The sequence below is a fragment of the Stegastes partitus genome, unplaced genomic scaffold, assembly GCF_000690725.1.
Source record: "Stegastes partitus isolate 25-593 unplaced genomic scaffold, Stegastes_partitus-1.0.2 Scaffold1991, whole genome shotgun sequence".
NCBI lineage: Eukaryota > Metazoa > Chordata > Actinopteri > Pomacentridae > Stegastes > Stegastes partitus.
In genome coordinates this window covers 77,300-103,553 of record NW_007579722.1, presented here as the reverse complement: position 1 = coordinate 103,553, position 26,254 = coordinate 77,300, and the positions used below count along the sequence as shown (strand labels likewise).

At 41.1% G+C, this 26,254-nt stretch overlaps 1 protein-coding gene across 1 annotated transcript in view; it reads left to right on the top strand.

Moving 5' to 3' along the window:
* The first annotated feature begins 1,858 nt into the window (after positions 1 to 1,858).
* LOC103373476 (unconventional myosin-VI-like) overlaps positions 1,859 to 26,254 on the top strand; it is a 51,859-nt gene continuing 27,463 nt past the window's right edge. The window contains exons 1-5 of the mRNA XM_008303365.1: positions 1,859 to 1,897; positions 14,748 to 14,905; positions 17,466 to 17,504; positions 19,235 to 19,270; positions 22,976 to 23,014. Coding sequence (XP_008301587.1) covers positions 1,859 to 1,897; positions 14,748 to 14,905; positions 17,466 to 17,504; positions 19,235 to 19,270; positions 22,976 to 23,014 — 311 coding nt within the window. The remainder of the gene's footprint in view (positions 1,898 to 14,747; positions 14,906 to 17,465; positions 17,505 to 19,234; positions 19,271 to 22,975; positions 23,015 to 26,254) is intronic.

Here is a 26,254-nt window from a genome sequence, read left to right as displayed (position 1 = left end):
TTTTTACGTGGTTGCTACAGTGTTTTTACGTGCTTTGTTGTGTTTGTTTTCCAAGTAACTGCTAAGGTGTGTCTTAAGGGCTGCTATGGTGTTTGTACGTGGTTGCTAGGGCTTTTCTATGTGGTTGCTGAAGTGTTTTTATGTGGTAGGGTTTTTGTAGATGGCTGCTAAGGTATTTCTCGGTGGTTGCTATGGTGTTTATATGTGGTTGCTGAAGTGTTTTTATGTGGTAGTGTAGTGTCTCTAAGTGGTTGCTAAGGTGTTTTTAGGTGGCTGCTAAGATGTTTTCTGGTAATCGCTATGGTATTCCTAAATCGTAGTTAAGGTGTTTCTAAGTGGCTGCAAATTTGTGTTTTGGTGGTTCTCTGGTGTGTTCCTGTGGTTGCTGTGGTGTTTTTGCGTGGCTGCTAAGGTTTTTTATGTGGTTGTTAAGGTATTTAATGAGTTGCTTTGGTGTTTCTAGTTGGTTGCGAAGTGTTTGTAGGTTGTTGCTAACGTGTTTCATGGTGGTTCCTATGGTGTTTTGATTACTATGGTGATTCTACATATCTACATGTTGCTATATACATTTCAGGGCTAAAGGTGTAGTCATAGCATTAGAAATGTGCAGCCTTAGAATGAATGAAATAATTACACTTTTATAATTCTACTGTGCGTACAGCTATGTCGGATCCACATCTGCTGACAAGAAGACGCCGTAAACTCTTACAAACCAGATCCAGAGCAACGTGCAAACAGCTTAGAAATTTGTGACAGTCTGATCTTCAGACCTTGTTTGTCTACAACTTTGTCACTTGCAAAAACATTTACTATACAGTGTACATTCTTTGTTGACGGTGCAAAGAACAGGAAATACAATCCCTTATTTAAACAGACATTGAACATTTTTCCAAATGTTAATGTCACTGCTGTGCTTTTCTGAATCAATCTTGTGTTTTATTACATAAAGTAGAATTGTTTTTTTTTTTTTTTTACAGTAATAACGTGCAAAAATGTCCGTTTGTAGATACCAAAGCTCGCATATGCTTTTGTTGTCAGCTAAGAGTCTTTCTGTTCTTGAGTTAGTATCGGGGTTTTACTTTGCTTTCAGACGTGCAGTTTTATCACTTAGTGTTCTTGGTCTTCTGAAGCTTGTCTTGACCTCCAAAACTGCCGCTTCTTAATGACATTTCAGACTGTGATAGCTGCAAGTGCTTTGATATCTTTAAGTTTGCTTGTTTGTGTTACGGCGGCGTTTGAAGGGTGAGAGAATTAAACTAACGACAACTCTTGACCTGACTTACAGGTTGTCTTACAGGCAGAAAGTTGCCCAAACTTTGGCACACGCTGCTTCTTTTGTGAGCTGATGAAATAAAAAGTAACAGTGCATCACCATTTGAAGAAAAGCTCAGTTTAAATGTATGTTGCAGAGGGTGTATTTACTCCTTTTCACTTCTCCACTGTTGTATACAGCTGTGCAGTACAAGAGGAATCAGAGTGAATACCAATTAAATAGTTTTGTTTCTTGTCTTCTTTTCCAGGCTTTCAAGAAAAAGAGTTTGCAAACTTGAATACGTCAGATTTGCACAGAGCAACCTGACAACAGTTGAACATCTCATTTTAAAGATGACGAGCATTGACGTTCTGCTCTAACAGCCTCCATCAGTCTGCGGTTCCTCAGCGATGGGGCTCCGTGTCTTGTGATTTAAATAGAAGTTTAAATGATATAAAAATGCTCATTCACACCTTCACACATTTATTTTGGCAGCTATCACAGCGAGGCTACTTACTATTTCAGGTTTAACCTTCCAAATTAGCACCTGCTGTCTAGAGACATTCTGAGAAGATTCTGTTTCTTTATGTCTGGCAGTGCACCATTATGAGTCGGATCGACATCGACCACGAGTACCGGGCCCTGGTGACCCGGTCGGAGCAGCTGCTGACCGCCATGCAGAACAAGAAGAAGGAGGAGGAGGAGCGAGAGCGGCTGCGACGCATCCAGGAGGAGATGGAGAAAGAGAAGAAGAGGAGGGAGGAGGAGGAGCAGCGCCGCAAGCAGGAGGAGGAGGACAGGCGACTGTAAGTGGGAGGGGGGCTGTCAGGACGGAGCGCTCGCACTTCTGGGCCTCTTCACCGAGGCGCAGATGAAACATTTTTGTTTTGCTACATGGCCAAAAATTAAGAGGCACTTGTGAAAGTTGGTGTGTTGTGACCCGGCACAAGCCACTTTTCAGTAAAAACTGCTGCACCGGACAAATGCGCTCTCCGTCCACACATTTTTAAAGGGGCCCCAGTAGGGATTTACATAATGAGATTGCTGCTCCAAAAAGGATTTATTTTTACAGAAGCTATAAAGTGTTATGAGGTTGAGTTGTTGCTTTTTTACATTTTCTGTATTTAGCTGATGCTTTTGTCCGGGGTGATTTACAGTAGGCGCAGCAGCAGAATACGCTTCACAGCCGCAGTGTTCATCGTTGCAGGAGAACAATAGCAACGATGTCGAGGGTCACAGCGTCACAGTTGTGAGAAAAACCTGAACACACAATGAAATTAGGTCATGTTTATGTGCTGTAACTTTGAAACAGCAGCGTAAAACCAGTTCCTGTTCCCAGTCCTCCACTGTTTGTTCCTTCATTCTCATCTATAAACACGACTTTTAATGAAGGAGATTAACATGGATTAGAACCTGTGATGTCGCCTCATAAACTTTAGAAATTAACCAATTAAGTAGAATGGTGGACATGCAAACCTCCACACATAGCACTGCTTTGTTTTCCTGACCTATCTAGGTTGGATATTTACCGTAATTTTCGGACTATTGAGGCACCTGAATATAAGCTGCACCCACTAACTTTGAAAAGAAAAAAAAAAAATTGTACATATATAGGCCGCCCTTGTCTATAAGCAGCAGGTGTCCGCGTTGTAACTTGAGATATTTACACAGAAAGATTTTTTAAACTTTGAATTAATTACGTACCGGCAACACACACAAATACCGTAAATGCTTTTTTCGGAACAGTGCCTGTAACACGGCTGGTTAAAAAAATAAAACATACAGTAGCCTACCAGGAAAAGTCATTGATCGCTATCTTCATCTTCCTCCTGCCACTAAAACCACTAAAGTCGTCTTCTTCAGTGTCAGAACAGCCTCAGAATTACTTCATCACTTCCTCAGTCTCTCTTTCGTTGTTGCTCTCAATGTCACTTTCATCTCGAGGCAAATTCGTAAAAATCGTAGAAATCCATAAATTAGCCTCATCATTGTTTTAGCTGCAGTGTTCAAAGCGTGTGAAAAAAGTAGCGGCTTCTCGTCTGGACATTACAGTACTCCTCATGTCGCTCTGTTTTTGGTCTCCACCAACTCCTAAGAACAAAAATTGTCCTTGAATTTTAGCTCAGTTTTTAAGTGTGATTGGTGGAAAATAACTGACTGTACTCAAGTAGCATGCTAAAGTAGTATACTGTTCACTCTTGTCTGTATTAACTACGTCTACTTGAATAATTTTTATGATTAGAACATTCAAGAATGGAGAACATTTACGATTTTATTAATCTCTTTTTTTAAGTCAGCTCGCCTTTCTCTCAGGTAACCACCTCCCTCTTTGTTTCCCTCCTAAATGACACAATGTGAGGGACCGGTGATGGTTTTAAATCCATCACATGCTGAACATGGTTACACGGAAAATTTAATTTCCTGCCCAGATTGTGACAGACGTATTCTTCATCCAGGGTTTGACCGCCACGGTGCTCCACGTTTTTTAACGGTATGGAAAGTCTTTTAGGAGGACTGATGGGGGCCAATGTGTTCGTCTCACACCACTACCCGCTAATATAAGACATTAGAGCCGACAGCCCAAATTTTATAGCCCACTTTCCCTTTATTCTCCTCCTCTGGCAAGTTATGAACTCCCAAGATGCACCTGAAGGTCACAGACTGAAGGTCATGAGAGCAGGAGCACTCTGAGATCACATCAGAAGTCCATGATAACATCAGTGTAATAACTTGTTTTATAGGATTTCACATTTCATCACAGGTCCGGTCGAGGCTTTAATCCACCTATTATTTCTGAGGATGTCGGTCAACGGGAATTTCTCACAGCGGATTTCGCTTCCGATGCTCTAAATTCCTGAGCCGCTGCGACCACACGGCCCAGTGTTCTTCTTTCTTTGGGGCATTTGGCTGATGTTTCTATTCAGAGCGTTTTGCGGCGATGTGCAGCAGCAGCAGCAGCAGAACAACCTTCAATTCCTAGATGACCACAGAGTACAAGCCGGCAGTAGTAAAGGGTGCAAATGTCAACGCTTCAGTGCTCTGATAGTTTTCCTGTGAGCGCACAACAAAAATAAAAAAGGCAAAGAGCAGGAAAATAACAACCAGTTTAAGAGCAGTTGAAACAGACACAGGAGGGAGTTTGTTTTTAACTTTTTGTTGCCACGTACGTCTCTGGCAGGGATTTATCGGATTTGTCTTTTGGAAACGAATCCAACCCAGTGCAGCTCAAAAGATTAGTCAGTTAATTAATGATTTTTGAATAGTTTGGACGTTTTTACAGCAGAAAGCAAAGATTTCTTCTATTCTATCTTCTTGTTTAAGAGGATTAAATAAACTATCTGTATGATTTGTTCACTTGTTGAAATAATCCAGAGTTCACATGCACAGATCTTGAATTAGAATTTTTACATTTGCCTTAAGAAGTGATTTTTAATCATGGAATTATTTCAGTTTTGTGAAGATGCCTTGTTCAATGAGAAATCAACCAAGACTTAACATTACTGCTTTATCATTAGCAACAAATTGTGCTTAAAATCCACCTAAATGTGTTAGGTTTGGTTTTGGATTCGTAGACTGATGTCATTTCAGGTCATTAATAATAGCGACACTATGTTCATTGCATTTAACATTTAGATCATTGTATTTTTCTAAATTTTAGATACACATCAATATTTAGGGGAAAAAAAAGAATTAATATCATGACTGATGCCCTCATGTGCATTTTTATTTATTTTTTTAACCAAAAACATGAACAAATAGAACAGCATTAAATATTAAAATGCAACTTCAAAGCATAGAAACCTAAAAACATTAAAAGTCAGGTTTAGAGAAATTAGTACAGCAAAGGTAGACGACAAAGGTTGCATTTGAGGTTTAGTAAAAAGGCAGTGCAGAGTCAAACGTGTTTTTTAAACCTGGATTTAAAGGTGTTTAAAGCACTAATATCCTCTGGAAGTTTGTTCCATTATAAAGTACTTATCACTAAGTGCCTCATTAATTTGGTTTTATGGCACATGTACTGTATGTTTGAGTCTCAGCACGCTTTTCATGTTCAACACTGTACACAACCTGTTCAGCAGCAAACAGCACACACACAGTTAGCTGGGGAGTGCAGTGCTGTTAAACCAGGTCATTTTCTCAAGAGCTGGTGGAGACCAAAGCAGAGCTTAAAGGAGGATGAATGCTCACCAAATGGAAACAAGCATGATTCCAAATTAATCGTCACGTTGGGATGTGGTAACATGTTGCTGTATCAACTTTTATAATATTGTCATAGTGTTAGATGTGTTCCCAGCTGTGCCCCTAAATGTTCAATTAGCTTTAAATACATTATAAAGTATTTTAACATTATTTATTTACTGCGAAAATACCGTAAATATTTAAATTCCCAAATGATTAATAGTTTTTTTAATGATTATAGACGTGTGGGTCTTTAATTAACGGACATAAATCAATGTATTGGTTTGTTGTCAAGTAATTCCCATCCTGGCCGTCTTTTATTCATGAGAATGAGAATTACACTTCAAATGATCAGAGTTATTACATTTAAATCTTAGTATTAAACATTCAGTAACGTACGCTTACATTTCAAGTTGAGTTAATTTGTCCCTTTAAACTAATAAGAACAAATATAACAAAGCAGGCCATTAAAAATGTACGAAGATGCCAGAAAACAGGTGTTTAACTGTCGCTGTAATGTTCAAAACCCGCTTTCAGTTTTACAGATTGTGAAATTATAGTGAAACACTCAATAAAACTGCTAATGAGGAAACATGAAGTGATTTCCAGTTAAAGAAGCAGCAGGTTGACATCAGTATCAATGAGGATAAACTGATTTATTCACCTTACTGTATTTCTCTCTGTGTCTCCTTTCTTTCTTGATCTATTGCCGTCTTTCTTTCTCCCTCAATCTTTCTCCCTCTGCTTTTTTAAATTTTTGCTCCACTACTCCATAATACATTTTCTTCCTCTGTCTCGCCCCCCATCTGTCATTTATCTCTCCCTCTTAATACAAAATTATTCTCCTTTGTTTCCCCTTTGCCACATTTCCTTTATCTCTCTGTCTATTTATCGTTCGGTCTTTCTGCCTACACCTGTCCTTTTGTCTTTCCTCTCTTCAGGAAAGCAGAGATGGAGCTGAAGAGGAAGCAGGAAGAGGAGGAGAGGAAGAGGAGGGAGGAGGAGGAGAGGCGGATTCAGGTGGGTGTCTGTTGCTGCAGGCGAGCTGCAGTCAGGAGCCCTCTGTTGGCCTTTGTTGTTTTACCCCAGAAGCTGTTTGCACACGATTTACAGGATGGATTCATGCTACTGAGTTCAGTACAAAGGTGCAAAAGTACACAACAGAAACCCAGTTCTGCACACCACTTTCTTTCTTCAAAGCGTGTTTCCTGGTGTAGAGGTGAGATTTAGAGACTATAGAGTTACTTATGCTTTGATTTAAATTCTAAAAGTTAAGGGGTTTATGGAGACATTTGCTTAAAAAAACAAAAACAGATATCCTTGCCCTTTTTTCTACAAATACTGGCAGCATTAGTTGTTTGTTCAGATCCCTCAAACAACCTTTTGTTTACTTCTACTTGACAAACATCTCAAGCGGCCATATGAGGCACAAAAGCATAATAAGTGACTTCATTATGGTTTCCTTTCCTTTCATAAGCAATTTTCAGTTTATCCATAACAAGCCTGACTGAGAACATGGAAAAAAAATCTAGAAAGCTCTTTTCTTTTCTAAGGTGGAAAACTTGATAGAAGCAAAGTGATGGAGACAGAAACGATTTCAGAAGATGAGTGTGTCCGCAGTGATGAGGAAACTGTCGACTTTATTTCATAAACACATGAAACTAACATAAATGTCATATTTCCATTGTATCTTCTGCTATCTGTCACTGTTTAAGCTTTGGCTGAAGCTCTCTCATGTTCCGCACGTCTTCTTCTGCAGTGGTTTAATAGCAGCAGCTGTTCATCTAACAGTGCTGGAGGGAAGTAATTAGCTTTTCCTTTTGCTGGTTTTCTCAAAATTTGGCTCAAATTTGTGCTACTGGTTGGAAATATTACAAATGTAGTGCGACAAATGAGAGTAGCTGTGGGAGGATAGATGGGTCAACAAAACACTGCCAAAAATGTAATATTCTAGGTACATTGTAGGTCATTGCTAAATATCTAATCTAAAATGCACTCTAAATGAGGTTTATGTGAGGTTTCAGCTGTCTGAGTTAATCAGACCCATTGGTTATGGTCCTTAGTTACAGTCTTTGTAGGACAGAATTCTTTCTGTAAAAGCTTCAGTTGAGTTTAGCCTCAAAATGAAAACTGCAAATCTTTAATATTGAAAGCTCTGTAGACGGGAACCTCTTTGCTGTCAGCGTGTAGAGGAGAAACCATTACAGTGACAAAGAACGCTTAAACTGTGCAGCACTGTGCAAAGGTTCTTGGAATCCAAATTATAGTGAGAATGCTTTCAACGATAACGCTAGGAGCAGTTCCTTATCGGTTATCCAAAGTGCAGTAAAGAAATAGACTAAATCAAATAAATAGTTGGTTTGGGGACCATTTGCATATAACACAGCGCCCATGGTAACCTTGCACATAGGTTTTTAAGCATCTGGGTTATGTTACTAAAGACTGTTACCAAAGCAAAACTTGTGATAAAAACACATCAAAAAAGATCTGAACAGACATGAAGACATACAGGAACACAACAGATGAGGGATCCGTCTTTAAGGATGGACACAATGCAAGAGATGTTATGTTACATTGTCGTCTGAAGCAGCAGCAGTTATAGAATTACAATCTGGAGAAAAGGCAAATTTACACAAGTAATATGAAGTAAATATGAACTGTAGTACTTTAGATTTTAAAGATGCCCCCGTGGAGAGCAGGTTTGATTACACTTCGTCTGTGTTTGCTGTAAGCGGATGATATATAACCAGAGCGTGGCAGATTATTACTCAGTGAAATCAAATTTGCTGAACTCACACGTGTGCCATCATCGCCGTCTGACTCAACACAATTTGAAACTCGCACCTCAACTCGCACACCTCACTGTGTTTCTCACATAGATAGATCGCCGCCTCCATTTTTCACAACAGGAGGGAGGGAGGCTGAAAATTGAATGTAGGTGAAGAGAACCGTTGTAGGAAACGAGCAAGAGTTTGATTCATGCTCGATTCTGTCTCCTCTTTGACAGAATGTAACGAATTGTCTTTAACACAGTGGTTTGTGATGTGAATGTTAGCCTTGTAGAGACCCAGAGAACCCTGCAGATTTGACAAATCTCCAAATATGTGAAGATAAAATAGGTCCAGTTTAAAGACAGGCCAATAAAGGCCAGCAGTGGGACAGAACTAGCGTTGTGGTAGCCATGTGTTTATTTCCACTTCTGTACAGATTTGTCTTTGCTCGACGACTCAGTCGAAGCCCTGAAATCCCTCCTGTGCAGCTCTATTTGCTCTAATCCATTTCTAGCTGTTCTGGCAGGAACATGGCCACACGTTATCTCTCTCCATCACACTCTCTAATGGCCCTCTCTGTCATCGCGCATGTCTGTGAGCGTCTTGTTATGCTAGCATTGTGAGGACCGCTGCTATGAAGACGTGGTCATGCCTTCATAGTTTCCTGGTGACTTCAGTAGGTTTAGGGTTACAGTTTAATTGTAGCTGTGATGAGGACATTTTGTCTTAAATGGAGACACACACACAGAGCCACAACATTAAAACCAGCTCCCTCATGCCTCTAAAGCAGTTCTATCCTTGGACTCCACCGATCTCTGAAAGTGTCTTTTGGTATCGGACACCAAGACTTTAAGAGCAAATCGTTTAAGGGCGAGTTGACTCTTACAGGAGCAGACTTGTTTATCGAGCATGATGTAGCTTGACTGAGATCTGGGGAATTTGGAGGCCAATTCAACTCATTGACCTCTTTGTCATGTTCCTCAAACCATTGCTGAACAATGATGGCAGTGTTGCAGAGGGCATTATGCTGCTGAAGGAGACCACAGCCCTCAGGGAGAACTGCTGCTGTGTAGGGCAATATGCACGAGGTGTGTCAGAAAAGTTCCAGGACTGGTGTCACAAAGGATATATTTCAAACCAATACGACAAGTTTTCCTCTTCCAAGTAATCCTCCTGGAGTCTAACACACTTCTCCAGCCTTCTCTGCCGCCGCCATGCACTTCTGGAAGGATTCTTCTGGGATCCTCCACAGCTCCGTCGTCACAGCCACCTTGATGTCGTCCACGTCTTCAAACGGGTCCCCTTGATGACCCCCTTGAGCTTGGGGAAGAGGAAATAATCCCACGGAGCCAGGTGGGTTGAGTAGGGAGGTTGCTCCAGCACGGTGATGTTCTTCTCAGCCAGGAACTGTCGGATGCTCAGGGCGTCATGAGCAGGCGTGTTGTCATGGTGACGCAGCCACGACTTGTCCTGCCACAACTCTCACCTCTTCTGGCGCACTGAACGAAGCAAACGCTGCAGGATCTCTTTGTAGACGTGCTGGTTGATCATCTGAAGGAGAACACTGGTAGCTTGTAGTTTGGGTTTGAAATATATCTTTTGTGACATCAGTCCTGGAACCTATGTGACACACCTCGTGGTTTGCAACAACGGTATTTGTCAAAGTAACTTCCACATCAGGATTCAAGGTTTCCCAGTAGAACATTGCTCAGAGCATCACACTGCCTCCACCGACTCGCCTTCTTCCAGCAGTGCATCCTGCTGCCATCACACACACACTCAGCCGTCCACATGACGCAAAAGACGACGTGTTTCCTCAGACCACGCTACTCGTTTCCATTGTTCCATATCCAGCTGTAGCTCTGATGCTCACCTGCCCACTGGAGGCACCGTCAGTGATGGACAGGGCTCATGGTGGACACCTTGACCTGTGCGCAGCCCCATGAGCAGCAAGCTGTGATGCTCTGTGTGTTCTGACAGCTTTCTATCATAGCAGCATTAAGGCTTTCAGCAGTTCGTGTTGCAGTGGATCGGACCACACAGGCCAGTCTTCACTCCTCCCGTGACCCTGTTTCTGGTTCGTCAGTTGCACTTTGTTGCACTGTTTTTACCGGTACTAGCCGCTGTATACCGGATCGCCCTACAAAGGTGCTCACAGAACTCACAGCAGGTGAATTGACTGTTCACCTGCTGCCTAATGTTTCCCACCCACTGACAGGTGACTTTATACAGACATAATCAATGCTGTTCACTGCTCCTGTCGGTCAGCTGTCGGTTTCGATGTTGTGACTGGTTGGCAGATAACTCTTATTTTCCTAAAACAAGTAAAATAGCAAAGATGTAATTTTCTGAACTGTAGTGAATGTTCCTTTGTGTTTGATTTATAAAGTTTTTTTGTTGAAGAGACAGAAATCAGGGATGAAGATCAAGGATCTGGGCAATAAAATATATTCAAATATGTTTGTGTTTGTAATTTGCATGAAGTGACCCTTTAAAGACCTTCCTACATGATGTGTTCACGTGTGCCTTAAGCAGAAATAGAAATAATAGAAACATGCCACTCAGCTTTGCTCTGGTGGTTCTGACTCCACATACAAAGCCTTTGTGTCTTGTGTGCATTGTTAAATCTGCATTTTTCTAGTTGTTTTACAGATTCTTTGTGTGTGTGACAGAGAGATAGCGGCTTTATGGTTCGCAGGGTTTTATGTTTATCATCTAGCGTGTTGCCGTCCGGCCCATCTGTTGCCGTGGCGGCTGGTGCCTCTGCTTCTCCGGGGCGTCGACCCGACTCGGATCAAGTGTAGGTTTTAGCGGCGAGCGATCAAAGCTGCTGGCCGGGGGCCCGAAGCCCCAGGCTGGGTTTCCCACAAATCTCCTGCACCTCCATCAGCACAGAGTGGTTGGGCTGCTCGGCACGTTCACCGTTCTCTAAATATTCATGAGTCCCCACTGCAGGGTCTTAACAAGGCTGAGCGGTTGAATAGCGAAGATGTGATCATCCACACTGTGAAGTTTCAGTTCTTTCTCTCTATATAGTCATAGTCACGATAAAAAATACGATGTGAGGTGTTTGGAAGTGACGTTTACTGAGATCAAATGATTGTCAGGGTAAAATCTGTGGAGTCTTTACAGACGCTGATTGTCGTCCATGAGTCTTAAAAGCCCAAACAGACTGCTTTGATTAAGGTTCACGATTAGTAACTAACCCTGGACGTAGTACTGCCAGACCAGGAGCCCAAAAGTGACTTGCAAGCACTGCTTCCATCGAGATCTCAAATTTCTGAAAAAAAAAAAAAGTCTGAGTCATTCAGGGGCCTTGAGTCCTTTTGCAGCAACACATTTCTGTTTTATTAGTGTAATGTGACAAAATGAAAAGAAAGAAATATTATATTATGTTGCTGCATAAGTGAAAGAAGCTTTTTATGGCTCCGGAGTGAAGTGTGGGTGAAACTACACCAACTTTAGGTTGTCACTGCAGACTGTGAGCCACAGCCACTCACATTACAGAAGTGTTGGTTGACTTGTTAAGTTGCGTCCCATCGTGTGTGTCGGTGTACGTTGTGAGTCTGACAGTGTTATAGAAGTACACGGCTAAATCGGCCAAACAAACAGATGAAAACTTCAAACCTCTGGCCACTGATCAAAGCCGCTCTAGAACAATCACAACAATTAACCAGCATGTAGCTTTGTGGTGCTTAAATTCAAATCGTCCCCCTAATGCTGATAAATTCCCATTAAAACACAGCTGTGGTCTGCTGATGTGATTACATCTTTAAATTTCTCCCCACTGACAACACAGCTTAAATATGTCTGAAAATAAATAACAAGAATCTGCTTAATAAATGAAAATAAACTCACCTGAGAGATAAAAGATGTGAGGCGCGCTAGCTCGCCAGCTACATCAACAACACTCCAGATCCACACCACCTGCCTCAGAAGACGCCTTAAACTAGAACTTTTTTTAGATTTAGGAAAACTGTTTCTGACACATGGGATTTCCTAAATTTTCTCCAACCCAGCAGAGCTCTAACAGACCGACATGTGTGATATGTGAGATGCAAACATTGTACATTTATAACTATAATAAATGGAGCTTAAATGTTTTTCCTCTGGTGCAGGGAGCCCTTTTTGGGGATTGGCTTCTATTAGAAACAAGCTTTTATCTTCTCATTTCCCCAGTTATTACAAGTTTAACCTTTCCTTTGTTTTTACCTTGATAAATTTAATATAATATCCGCTATTATGGCGATGTCATACGGGACCTTTTGTCTAAACTAACATCATCGTTCATGAAATAAACGCTTGTTTTAGCTGCAGCAGCTACACTGCAGTATTCTCTTTAATATCCATCCGTGCTGGTTTGTGCTGCGACTTTCCTGACTATTATTCAGTACTGCCGTTATTTAAATATCATTTTTTTAAAATATAAGAATTGATGGTCTCAAAAAAAATATAGATATAAGATGCAATTTTCTCCAGAGTTGCTAAAATTGATTTAATAATCATAGAATTTGTAACACAATGTGTGAGCTGTTTAGGGGTCGGCTTGTGTGTGCTGTTGGCATTTTTTTAGACAAAGTTTTAATTATTCATGTCAGTGGAAAGCTTAACAAATAAAATAAAATTAGAAGTTTCTAAGTAATAAATCAAAATGATGTGTACAAATATGCATTGACTTGAATGCAACTATGCAGCAGTTTTAGCTTTTTCTTTGAACTTAGCCTGTTAAGGGTACAATGAAGGAAAAATAAAAGTGTGGACATATTTTTAAAAAACAAATCAGGATTATAGAATGTCCCCAGCATCTCAAAGAAAGGTGAACTGTGTCAATTAAAGTGAAAATCTCCAGGTCCTTGTGTCCTTCCTGAGTTGGTCAAGGAGCTGTTTGACTTCTGAAAGTTGTTTCATGATAAAAGGTGGAAGCAGCAGCATTAATCATCCAGTTTAGCTCCATCCTTCCATCACCGTCCTCACTCCTCCTTTAATGAGCAGGACTGAGGACATGAAGGGTTTCCTGCTTCTGTAAACTTGAGTGTCTCCACTGGTTCTCCATTAGCTCCTTTTGTGTCTTTATTAATAGAGTTTCCTTAGTCTTAGACTGCAGCAAGTGATTATTGGCTAATTATAATTATTGTTTGAATTTTTGTTCTAATAAATCCACATTGATGGCTTTAAGTCACTTGTTTCGTTCAGCCAGAAGAATGTACGACTATAATCAGTTGTTCAGCTTCAGAAATGACTTGATTGGTCTTTATGTCTGTTATTCTATAATGTTTATGTCTGATGAAAGAAAGAAAGAGATTGAGGATTCTTTCAAAGAATGTAAAGAAAAAAAAAATTGTCAATTCACTTTATACAGTTAAAAGATTTGCACAAACTTTTGAACTCAGTCAGACCAAAATGTGAGATTATTATTACACAAACATGCTGTGCAGCTGAGATGCATTTAAACTGCAGCTGCAACAAAATGCTGCCTTGAATGATGTCCTCCACATTCCTTTGAGGATTTAAAACTTGCCAAAGAGTGACTACACCCTACCCAGCATTCATTAGAACAGGTGTGGTTTCCATTTCTGTTCATGCATCTAAGGTGTTAAACTGTGTCCTACGGGATGGTGACAGTTAAATTAGAAAACCTGAACGCTTGTCCTCTGCAGTGAGACGGGTGGCTCTGTTGTACTGTGGGGGGCATTTTTGCTGCCGTCCACCTGTCTCCTTAGAGGGAAGAGTCACTGCAAATCAATACAAAGTTGATGTGAGTGATCGCCTTTATCCTGTGATGAAACATTTCTACCCTGATGGGAGCGGTCTCTCCCAGGATGACAGTGTCTCCGTCCACAGGGCACGAGGGCTCACTGAATGGTTTGATGAAGGTGAATCACGTGTTACGGCCTTCACAGTCTCCAGATCTTAACAGATTGAAAACCTATGGGACAATCTGGACCGATAACAGCATTCTCCACCAACCATCATCACAGAATATCTTTTGAAAAAATGGTGTTCAGCTCTTCAGTAGAGTTCCAGAGACTTGGAGATTCATTGTGAAGCAGCAGAAGTTCATCTGGCAGCTTACTGATAAACTTTATTTGTCCCTCATCTGTATGTTTTTCTCCTTGGCATCTTTTTTTAAAGTTAAACTGAGGTTCATGCGATCTGAGATGTGTTACAGCTGCAAATCTCTGCATGTCGGGTGACGTCTTCACTTAATAACAGCTTTATTTCTGCAACACTTTTCAGACAAAGTCAAAATAATTTGTAAGCAACTTCCATATAGAGCATCTCCTGACTGAGCTTTCAAATACACTTGAAAATAAATGTTGCTGTCGTCTGCAACTGAGGCCTTTCAAGAACACTCATGCATGTGGTGCATCTGGCAGATATTTAATACCAGCAGATGGTGGACAAGTCTGAGAAACTGAATCGGAAGTTAACTCCAACACTTCCACACATGAGCATATGTTACCTGCTGCAGAGACGCGCCAGGTGTGCAGTTGGTTGAGTCCAGGCATTAATGTCGTGTGTATGCCGGTGATGTGTGCGTTCAGATGGAGATGGAGCTGCAGCTGGAGGCCGAGCGGGAGGAGGAGGCGGCTCGGCAGGCCGTCCTGGAGCAGGAGAGGAGGGACCGGGAGCTGGCGCTGAGGATCGCCCAGAGCGAGGCTGAGCTCATCCCCGAGGAGGTGGCCAACGACGGCCTGCGCAGGTAACCGACGCTCTGCAGCGCAGTCACACTGTTGGCTTTTTATTTTTCTGTTTTAACTTGTGACACTGTATGTTGTAGTCAGTGGGAGGATCATTTGTCTGTCTGAACTTCAAGCTCGTGGAGGTCTGGAGGTCACTGAAGCACAAACATGAAAGGGAACAAACAGTCTGAGCTTTTGTTACCTGTAAAAACCAATAAGAAACAGGTTGTGCCCCACCAAAAACAATAATACAGTGCTTCCTGACCTGGGTGTTAGAGTCCCGTAATGGAGGACAGGAGCTGTGTTTGCAGGATTGTGAGGACCTCTCACTGAGGCCTTTCTCACAGCTTCTGCTCTGTTTCTACTAAACTTTACCTGCTTTGCACAAAATCTGGAGAGTCTGCTCAGGACACAATATCAAATCCAAGTTCAAAGGAGCCTTGTTGGCTTCGGTGAAAGCTGTTCAGGGTGACCAGTTTTTCACTTGTTGCCAGAACTGTTTCCTTATTAATCATGTATATCCAGTTTGTTAAACACACTATGTTCCATGTTGTTACGTTCCTGCTAAAATGAACCAAGAGAACATCAGTAGGATTGTTCATAGGACAGGATAGAAAGACTCTAATCTTTTCTCTTTTTTCTCATGAAGTCAAAGTAAAAAAATTTCAAATAAACTCAAAAGTTTTTTTTTTCTTTCATGGCTGCATATCAGAACCAGAACCACTACCCTACTGGGCCCTGTACTGCTCAACACAGTAAAAATAAAAAAGAGAGAACATGAGATGTAGGAATAGTAATTGTAGTAATAAATAATACATAACACAAAGTGTATAAATGTGTAAATTAGATTAAGCTGAAGGAAAAGTTTAATGTGACTCCACAGTGAAGAGAAGGTAGTTTAACAGTTTAACAGAGGACTGAGAGAGATGTCAGTAATTTGGCAGTATTGTAAGTGTACGCTGAATGTAATGATGGTAGATTGCGGAAAAATGATACAACTTCTGCAGAAAGAAGAGGGATTGTGTGTTTGGATGGTCACAGGGAAGGTTCAGTGCAGCACTTGGTCATTCTGAGTCTCTGGCTGAATGAGCTTCTCTAGAAAACCCAAACGCTGTGCAGAGGCTGGAGATGTTGTCCACGAAGGAGAGGAGTTTTGAAAACTCTTTGGGACTGTATGCAGACGATCCAGCTTCTGAGCCAAAGACTGAGCCGACCTTCTAAAACTGTTTACTGAGTCTGTTGGTGTCGCCCACCCAGAACCAAACCTCAGCTTTTCTTTGCCACTTCTGGACTGTCATTTATTTCAATCAGATCGTAAACAACTTCAAAGTTTGTGACCTGGATTTTACAGAAAAATGTATTCGTGTTTCTCAAATGAGTGTAAGTAGGTACTGATGAAGGTGTTATTGTGGCTCTGATACAGACACTCTTGCAGGCTTCATGCTGACGTTGGGAAACCACTAAACTACATACGTGGTGCTTTTGTCCAGTATTTTTCAACTCAGTGTAGATTGTTTTTATCGGATTTCCTTCAGACCTCCATGAGCTTTACGAAATAAAGTTCTGGCTTCACAACACGAGATGTTTGATTACCGAGCTGTCTGTAGATGACTGTGAATGTTTGACTTTAATATCCCGATGTGTGATTCAGTGCAGCGAGAACTAAATGTTTTCTGCTGCACAGTCCGGTTTGTTTGTATTTATGTGTGATTGTTTTAGGATTAGAGCTACAGAGTGAAAGTCATCGTATAAACTCCTGAACCCCAACCACGTTCAGGGCATTTATTGCTCGTTTTTCATTGCTGTGTGAACCTTTATGGAAACAGCACAACTATGACAAGAAGGAGAGAGAACTCAAAAATATCTTCTGTGCAGCGCGACACAATTGTAATGCCATAAAGCATCTTTAAAAAGAAATGGAGTCAACAAGTATAACAATAACTTTTCATTCTTGTCTTCTACACAGCCTGCAGTTCAGCCAAAAGTCCACTAAGTCATTGTCCCATTGGTGGCACTAATAGCTTTGTAGTCGCGCAGAAGAGCACAGAATCTGGTGAAAGCTTTTTTGGCAAATCTTTAAATGAGAAATAAGGTGATTTTGATGAAATATCATGATTTTAGGCTTAGATTTGGTTCATAATTCTGACTTCACAACATGCCACACACAATTCTGTCAGAAAAATCTTAGTATTTACTTTCTGGCTCTGACAAATGGGGCAATTTTGCCAAAAAGATAACATGTTTTTGAAAGCCTTGTTGGGGTTCAGAGGGTTAAAAGAGCTGCTGTGACTCTGAAGTTGAAGATTGTTCAGTGTGATCAGTAAAAAACAGTGAAAGCAGAAAGTCAGGTTGAAATGTCAGATTCCCTCTTTCTCTGTTTTATGTTTTGACATTTTGTAGACTGTGACTGTGACTGACTCTGTGCTCCTGCAGCCCTCAACGTCCGGACGTGTTCTTACACGACAGAAAACTGTTATTTAAATCCTTCTTGGATAGCAAGCTCCACTGGAGCATCCTTCATCTCCATCTGATCCTGTGTTTAATCATTTTCTTCTTCTTTGTTTCCTTTTTTCCCCTCAGTAATGGCTCCTCAGTTCCATCGTCCCCAGAGAGAGCAGCGTAAGACCCGGCCATTTAACCATTAATTTAATCCCCTATCCCACCTGCCCCTGACCTTTCAAACCGTAACGAACCCTGCATGCTGTAACAATCTGCCAGCACAGCACCCTGTTCTCTAACAACAAGATGCTGATTCCAACTTACAGAGGCACCAGTTTAACAGAATGCACTTTTGTTTTGCAATTTCTTTACTTTACTTTTAAACTCAAGGACTTTCACGTCCAGATTTTAACAAAGCGGTGAGCATTGGTTTGATTACCGTGCACCAGTAACATGTGGTCTGGGCTCATATTTATCAAACTTTTAAAGGTTACACTTGTACAACATAATAAGGAGACACATCAGGAGTAAAATGCTCTTTGCTAATAGTTAAGAATTATACATTTATCAAATGGCTCCTTCTTCTTACGGCAAAGTGTCAGCTTGACCTTTAAGGAGGAGCTCTCAGCCCTGTAGGTGAATTTATAGTCTCAGGGATTTAGTTTCAATCTGTCTTTTGAAATCAAATCGTGCTTTCAGAAAGGAAAAATTTAATTAACAAGCAATGAAGCGAGCTTTTACTCCGTTTCGTTTTGCTGCTGCAGCTTTCCTTTGTCTCGTAGGACCAGCAGTTTATGGTGGCTAATGTTGACAAATGTAGGCGAGAAGTCTGTTCAGTCGACTTCAGTCAGTAGTTCATTCATGCTTGTTAGGGATGCTGTGTGCAGCAGGTGACCACGGAGATGAGCTGATACACGCTCAGTCATTTAGAACAAAGAGGAATGCTGTACGACTGAAAATATCTCAAGGCTGTATTCTTAAAAATGTTAATAACCGTAAATATATAAAACACAGTTCACAGAATAAGAGAGTCTGTTTTCTGCTTGAGCTGCAGTTACAATGAGATTTAAAACAGTAAGTAGATCCAGCAGAAGACGTGTTAATCGTTTGCTGTACGCTCACCTCAGGATCATTAATGTCGTAAAAGAAGAATCTCAGAAAATAATCTGCTTTCTGCAGTTACCACTCGTGGCCACAGAGTTCAGCAAACATCACTAAATAAAATCCTCAAACGTTTCTCTGTCACGTTATATTCAGCTAAAAACCTTTGTGTTTTCAATTTTCAATCATGTGTCGGCTTTATTTGGATAAAACTTCTGCAAGTTGTTGCCGTGATAAAGAAAAAAAGTGCAAACCAGAAAAATCAGCCAAAACCTTCAAATCAGAGCTTTTTTTTTTTTTTCTTTCTTTCTTCCTTTGTTTGTTTGTCAGTAGTTTTTATTTATTTTTTTTTTTTTTTTTGTTCTGTATGTCTCTCCCCAAATAACCTAACATTACAGATTTTAAAGGTTCATGTTGAAAAACTAGAGCGTAAACTCCAGTGTTGGTTATTCTGTCGTTCTAAATTGATGTGCATTGATCATCGCTGCCAAAGCTGTTTGATACAGAAATCGTCTAGAATCCAGCCGACCTGCTCTTGGCCTCACGATCATTACAATCCAAATGATAAAATGATAAATGCTCATTTTACAAATAGGATTTCAAAGCATTTTTTTTTCTTGATCTTTAAGACTCAAGTGTCACTTTGAGCAGTTTGATAAATCCGAGCCCCGTCCTCTGATCAGAGTTTGGAAGGAGAATCATTTCCTGACGAGCCGCAGGGGAAAAGAATCACCTTCCCCGTCCCTGATTGGTTTGTTATATTGTGCTCTGCTGCTCCGTCTTATAATCCTCTAATCCTCTGTTTACAGTGCTGCTGCAACCCCAAAGCTCAAGAGCTTGACCATGTAGGTTTCCTCTCACACCGCACACCAAACACCTTCAGGACACTGTGTGACGCAGCTGTACATCCACGAGACTTACATGTTTAGAGAGGCGGCCATAGATCAGACTCCCTCCACTGCAGCCTGCATGCAGTGATTCTCATCGGTTCGGCTCAGGAACAGTGAAAGCAGCTCGACGATGCTTCCTGAGGTGTTAAAGCTCTCAGCGTCGCGGCCCGTCGTTCGCAGGCCTCAGCCTCCCTCACTCTTCTCTCAACACTCAGCCCGAAGCGACCCACATGTAAAGTCATTCTGGAAGTTGAAATTGATGCTTGACGTCGTGAGTCAGCTGTAGCAGAGGCCACATTACACCGTTAGGCACTTTGAGGATGCTAAGAGTGGTGTGTCGTAGCACTTTACACTCCGGGTGGTTCCAGTCCACAGCCCTGTTCTACTCTATTATGGTTTTTCACAGCGCTCTTTTTGAAGTTGCTCGGAACAAATAGCATGTTTTTTTTTTTCCCCCCATACAAACTGAAAATGTAGCAGACTGTGGAGGTAAAGCAGGAAGCAGAGCGTCCTCAAGAGTAAAACTGCAAATGCATCTGTGTTTGCATTGAGGACTTGCAGATGTGCTGCAGGATGACAGAACAGACGAGCAGATAGGAGAATCAAACAGAGACATTTAAAACGGGATGCCACTTTAATGGGAGTGTGAAGCCACATGCACACTTTGGTCTCTGACACATTCTCACATCATCACCTTCTTTCACTGCTGCCATCCTCTCCTTCACCTCCCTCCTCTCAGACTGTTTTTGTTTCTTTGTTTTTTCTCCTCTTTTCCTCCTTGCCTTTGTCTTGTTTTCCTTGAAGCCCCCGTCTCCTTGACACAGTGTTTATGCACTACTATATGTTTTAGGCAAATGCATTTTGCAGGAGCCCAACTGTAATTGCTGTCTGGATCATGTTTCATGGTCACTTACTATGTAATTAAAACGTTTCTTTTCCGAGCTAAGCAATCTCATCGCCATTCAAGGCCATTTTAAGTGGCTCAGCAGCAAGTAAACACACCACTGTTCATATGGCTTCTCATTTGTTGCTAGTTGAACCTCTTACATTCAGTTCAGTTCAAAAGCTCGTGCATATGAGCGCTGTACATTCAGTTAAAAGCCCTGCAGCCTCAGGATGAGTGCTGCCGCGCCTTCAGCTTTCTTTAACCAGCAGCAGCTGTTTTGGGCCTGATTTTACCTTTTGTCTGATTAATGCTTAATACGTGTAAACCTCACAGCACCAAGGTTAATGGTTTGAGCTGAAGAAGACACTTATACCATGAAATGTTTTAGCATGAATTGCTTAATCTGTTTATCTACTGGAAATATAGATTATTGAGTACGGAAATCTGCTCTGGCCTTCAGTTTACACACGATGAGCTCAGTTGTAGTAAAAACAGGGAGACAGTTGGAAGATACTTTCATCAATTTTAGAACAACAGCAGCACTTCTTATGAGTCGCCAACAACTGCATTTATATGGCATAGATCTCAGTTTGTAATTGTTCCACACATGAACAACTATAGACTGCAGCATCCACACAGCAGGAGGCGCCTCACAGCAGTTTTTATAGTTAACTAAAACTAGATATGAAAAAACATTCTACTCAACAAAATGACTTGAAGTAACAACTAAGCATTAGAGAAAATAAAAACTAACTCAACTAAAAATACATTCAAATATGTCTTTTCTTTAAGTGTCTAATAATTAGGTATCATTTGTCATCACAAAAAGCAACAGACGGCTTTAATTCATGTTTATTGAGACTGAGATGCGTTCACAGAGACCGAAACTGAAGACTGAATTAAAAAGCCATAATGAAAGTTTTTGCTAAGCAACCCACAAACTCAGCAAGTGTTGCTTGTTCACATGTACCAGACAATGTTGCGTGCCCTCAAAGACTTTGGAGGATAGCACCGCCTCATGGCAAGCAGGTACTACTGAGGTACAGAGCGGTATGCAGTGAGAATGAACGAACCTGTGAGCCTGAGCTCAGGGCAAAGAAACCCTGAAGTTACAAATTTCTCATGGCAGAAGTGAAGCAAAGTCATATGTTGACTTGTAACTGGTGATTTCTCTGTATTTCTAGACCTTGTAGCCAAATGCTTAGACTTTTCACCTTTTAGTATCTTTGTACGCTTTGACACATCTCACTACGGACACACCGATTGAGATGCAGACACACAACTTTCCATACACATTTACAAATAGTTTTGCTGCAGTAATATCCCCATATGTGTAGTTGTAGAGTCTACAGTGAGCTCTTAGGTCAGCTCGTCATGAACACGACACGCTGCAGCGACTGGAACTTTACAGTGACCTGAACAGTTCTGTCATCTATCAATTCAGCTGATAATACTTTGAAAAGTTGGTAGTTGTGATGGATTTCTTTCTAAAACTTAGCACTGCTGTTGACTTTCTTGTTTGCTCTCTGATTGGACGCTGATACTATCTAGTGACTGATTTGCACATTACTGAAGGCTTTAATAGCTCAGACTTCTCCTGAGGCCAGCCTCTGCATCGGCTGACCAATGTGGACTTTAAATGTGACCAGAGGACTCACACACACTTTCATCCATACTGCATAGTGCCGGTCTGCTGCATAGACGTGTTGTATTGTCGCTCACAGGGAACCCACAGGGCTCCTGTGGATGACTTTGTGCTTGTTACTGGATACAGCAGCTAGTTGCTAATTTGGCTGCGTTGTTGTGATTATCTCGGAGGTGTGCCGAGCGCGGTGGAAGGGCAAAACACAGGACTTCTGGAGAATTTAGAACTTCCTGCTGTGTTTGGGCACCGTTTGTTTGGAAAAGAAATCAAAGCTCCTCCAAAGTCCTGCAGCCACTACAGTCAGAACTCTGTTAATGATGAGTTATAAAGGTGTGGATGACGGAGAGTCTCCTCGTACAGCATCTCTTCAAAACAAGCATTTATTTTGAGCACCATTTGTTTTCCTGGAAAGTCTGTCAGTCAGTTTGCAGTGGATTATCTTGCAACTCAAAATTTGTGACTTTGCAGACGAACTTGAGCAGATGACAAAATCTACGTCATGCAGACATAACATATCCTTTACTCTAGACCGGTGCAATCCAGTTTAGTAAGTTGCTAATTTCTGAAATGTTATGCACAAACCAGATATGAAAGATTTATGCACACTTGTACAGAACACCACGAAAAAATGTGTTTAATATTAGGGGAAGGTGGTCATTTTGAGTAAAAAATGAAAGAGCCAACTGCTCTCATGTCCATGTCAGGTAATAGCTGAATTCTTAAGTATTTGTTGAAGAACGGGATCTTTCCCAAACAACTGCTGACAGAAAGTCTCACAGATAAAAAGACAAATGGTAACCATGATGTTGTTGCTATGAGCCAGTATTACAGAAAACTCATGTGAATTTATTGCATATGTTCCTGATCATGTTTATATAGAACCATAATCCAGACAGCATTACATTTTTTTATTGTATTTGTTGTTGTGTAATAGTAGTGTACAAACACCAACTTCTTTTCATCTGCCCTGTTTCTCCTCTCGTCCTCCTCTTTGTTTACCCTCATACTATTTTCCTCCTTTTCTTGTTTTTCCATCCTACTTTTTCTCTAAAACAGTATTTTGTGTTGTAGAAAACACAACAGACAGAAACATACTAACTTTTTAAACTGGGACCGTCATGCTTTTTAGGGAGGAAATGGCGAAGGAAATGACTGAACTTCTGGCTAGGTGGGTAGAAACCGTTCGTACGAACCAAATCACAATCACACAATCAAATCGCTTCTGTTTTCTTGATATAAATGATTTGTAATGAAACAGAGAATTCAGTATGGAACCAAATGATTCTGTTGATTCTTGTTGATCAAAATGTAATTCAAAGACTGTGATTTGCAGGGTTAATTCCCTCAGAAAGGCCAATAATATTTCATGTCGGTCACTGAACTCTTTTTTTTTCAGTGTATCCACTGAGTACAGCAGTCGACATGCAGCCCTGCTGACCTTTACAGGGTGAAGGAGCTGCTTGTTAAATGTCATTCGAGCTGTTATTTCTTTGCTCCTTCACTTGTCAGCTGCAGATGTTTCAGCTGGGTTTTAAAAGTCTACGTCTCAAAACCGTTTTCAGTTTTAGGATTTTAAAGGTACAAACTGTGACTTCCCAAAGGCTGAAACTTTAATGAGGGATTTTGTGTTCCTGCTTGGAGAGTTTTGGAATTGAACAGCTGATTGTTTCTGAATAGCAAAGCACTGAGAGCATCTCCAGCCGCTTGATCCAGCAACGCTTTAGTCAAGTATCAGAAAAAAATGGATTCTTAAAGTAGAATTTGGGACACAAATGAGTTAATATTCTTAACAAATACTCACTTGCCAGTTTTGAAGCCTTTTTCTTTATCAGAAACAAAGTCCGGCACAGCCAGTCTTCTTCTGTTGGCACGTAGAGCAGCTTTTTGGCATTTAAAGGCCAAGTTTGTAATTTTAAAGACAAAATCAGCTTGAGCTGAATTTTGGGTTGAGATAATAATTGTCCTAACTCAGTATAAACTATTATATATATAAATGAAATTAAAGTCTATTTTATGCAAACATTTCTGAACAAAACCTTTCAGCATCGTTAACTTCAAGAAATGTTCGTACAGACTTCCAAGCCTTATTGAAAACTCCTCTTTTGTTGGCGACATTAAATCTTCGTCTCTCCAGGTGTAACACGTCCATCGGTACATGAGCCATCTCCCACATGTTTTTGCATTCTCCACTGCAGACAAAACAGCCATTTCTAAATGCAAATTGGCTAAAGATAAGGAGCTTGTCTCTCCTAGGATGGCCACTAGAGGATCCGGATCCCACTGCCTCCCAGAAGCCTTTAAAATGAGAACAGTTTGCTGCAGGATCAGTTCAGTTCGTCACCGTAGATTTACATCAGCGAGACAGAGGTGGTGCAATACGAAAGAAGCTCCGTAACTCCTCCCTGTGCTAACAGAGATTGGAAGTGAAAACCTCCCAGGTGACCTCTGACACCTTGGTCCAGAAAAGCTCCGAGTGATTTTTAACCTTCGGCGTCCAGCGAGTTCAGCAGGTAGAAGTTACATGGCATGTCTGTGAGTGACTGAGCACTCTCATCAGATTACCCTGTGGTATTTTCCACTCGTGTTCCTGTCAGCATTAGCGCAGGTGTGAATGAGTGATGTCAGCTGAAGCCCTGCCAGCCTCTCCTCCTGGTTCCTGCGTTCGTCTGTCTGCAGCTAATTGGCTCAGGCCGCCTCTCGCTGTGCCACAAACACGGAGCGACAGGAAGTAGGAGCAGAAGGTGACGGCAGCGCTCAGCCGCTAAGCTCGCTGCCAAAGTCACCGTGTGCTTCTGAGGGCGCCTCGCAGCCGCCCGGGTCCGAGGCCAGCTCCCGCTAATCATGAGTGGTAGAGCCACCCAATAGGATTAGAGCAGCGGCAGGGTCCCGCCTCCAACTTCCCGGTGTTCTAAAAAGGGCAAATCCCGGTCACAGATTAATCAGGCCTGTCAGCAGCACCGCCGAGGAGCGAGCAGCATGCCAACAGCACGGCCCACAGCTGGAGGGGAGCTGTACACTTTATACTGTCAAACGGTCATTTATAATTTACCAGAGTGAGCTGCCACTCCACAGCGGCTCCACACCGTCATACCAGAGGCACTTTCTGACGTCCTGGCAACTGGAACAGCATGCATTTTAATGATGTTCTCAACCCTTCATTGTTCTGTTGTAGCAATCTTTCTCTTTCCTTTTAACATCAGCGCTGCTATAATCTGACACCCAGTTTTCCTCGCTTTCACCTTGACTTCTGTAATGAACCTGTAGCCGCAACAACCCACTGTTACTTGTCTTCATGCTGTGGAATCTGTGACTCCTGTCTCACCTGATGCCTTCACTTGGGTGGAGTTTACTGTGGAAAGTGTTTCAGTGAGTGAGTCTACATGAACTCTGGAGGGTCCAGGTCACGCTTTAACCATCTAAACATCTTATTGTTTCAGAAACTTTAATAAAAGTCCAAAATATGCCACTACTACATAACTACTGTTATGAGGTAGTCGGTAAAGAAAAACAAAAAGTGACATATAAATCCTGATCAGTTTACTGAGATTAAAGTCTGGAAACCAAACTGAGTTCATCTTCCTCTACTGGAGGAGAAAAATGTTGAAACATTCACACCATTTGTAATCTGTGATCAATTAGAGGTTAGTCAATATCTTATTCATACTTTATAGATACATGTAAGGACATAAAGAAGAACGACTTTCAGGTTTCTAGGTTGTAAATGAGTTTGTTTTTTTGAGGCATGGACAGTTCGACCACTCATCTTCTGTAAAGGTGCTGCAAAAGTTTATACCTGTGATTGTGAATGTCAATAATTCACTAAAAAAACCTTCAGGTTAACAAGCATAAGGAGTTTACAAGTGTTTGTCACTCACTTTTACAAAGAAAAAGGGTAAAACTGTCCATTGAGAGGCCGTAAAAGTTATTCCTATTGGTTATAACTGCTCTATTAAGTATTAATACATTGTTTATTAGCCAATAATAAAGCCATTAATTACAGCATATAAACACTTTATTAATAAATGTTTGTAACTGATCAGTAAAGTGCTTGTAAATGATTTATTATTACCCATTCACAGCTAGCGTGCACGTAAACTTACTGGTAGTTGTCAGTCTGGCCCCTATTACTTATCCTGGTCCAAATGTTAAATGATCTTTCATATGGACACAGAGAATCTTTCCTTTAAAAAAAAAAAATCTATTTATATATATATATATATATATACATATATTTTTTAGATAAGTTCTTTCCTTCGTCTTTTTAAAAAGCTGAAACATGATAATGGACTTTTCTCCCATTACTTTAAGATACAGTCAGTGACAGTCAAATTACAGCCTTTCATCATATTTTAAACCAGAAGTGCACTTGGAGAGCGCAGTCCCAGGGTCAATGCACTATCTCGCAATT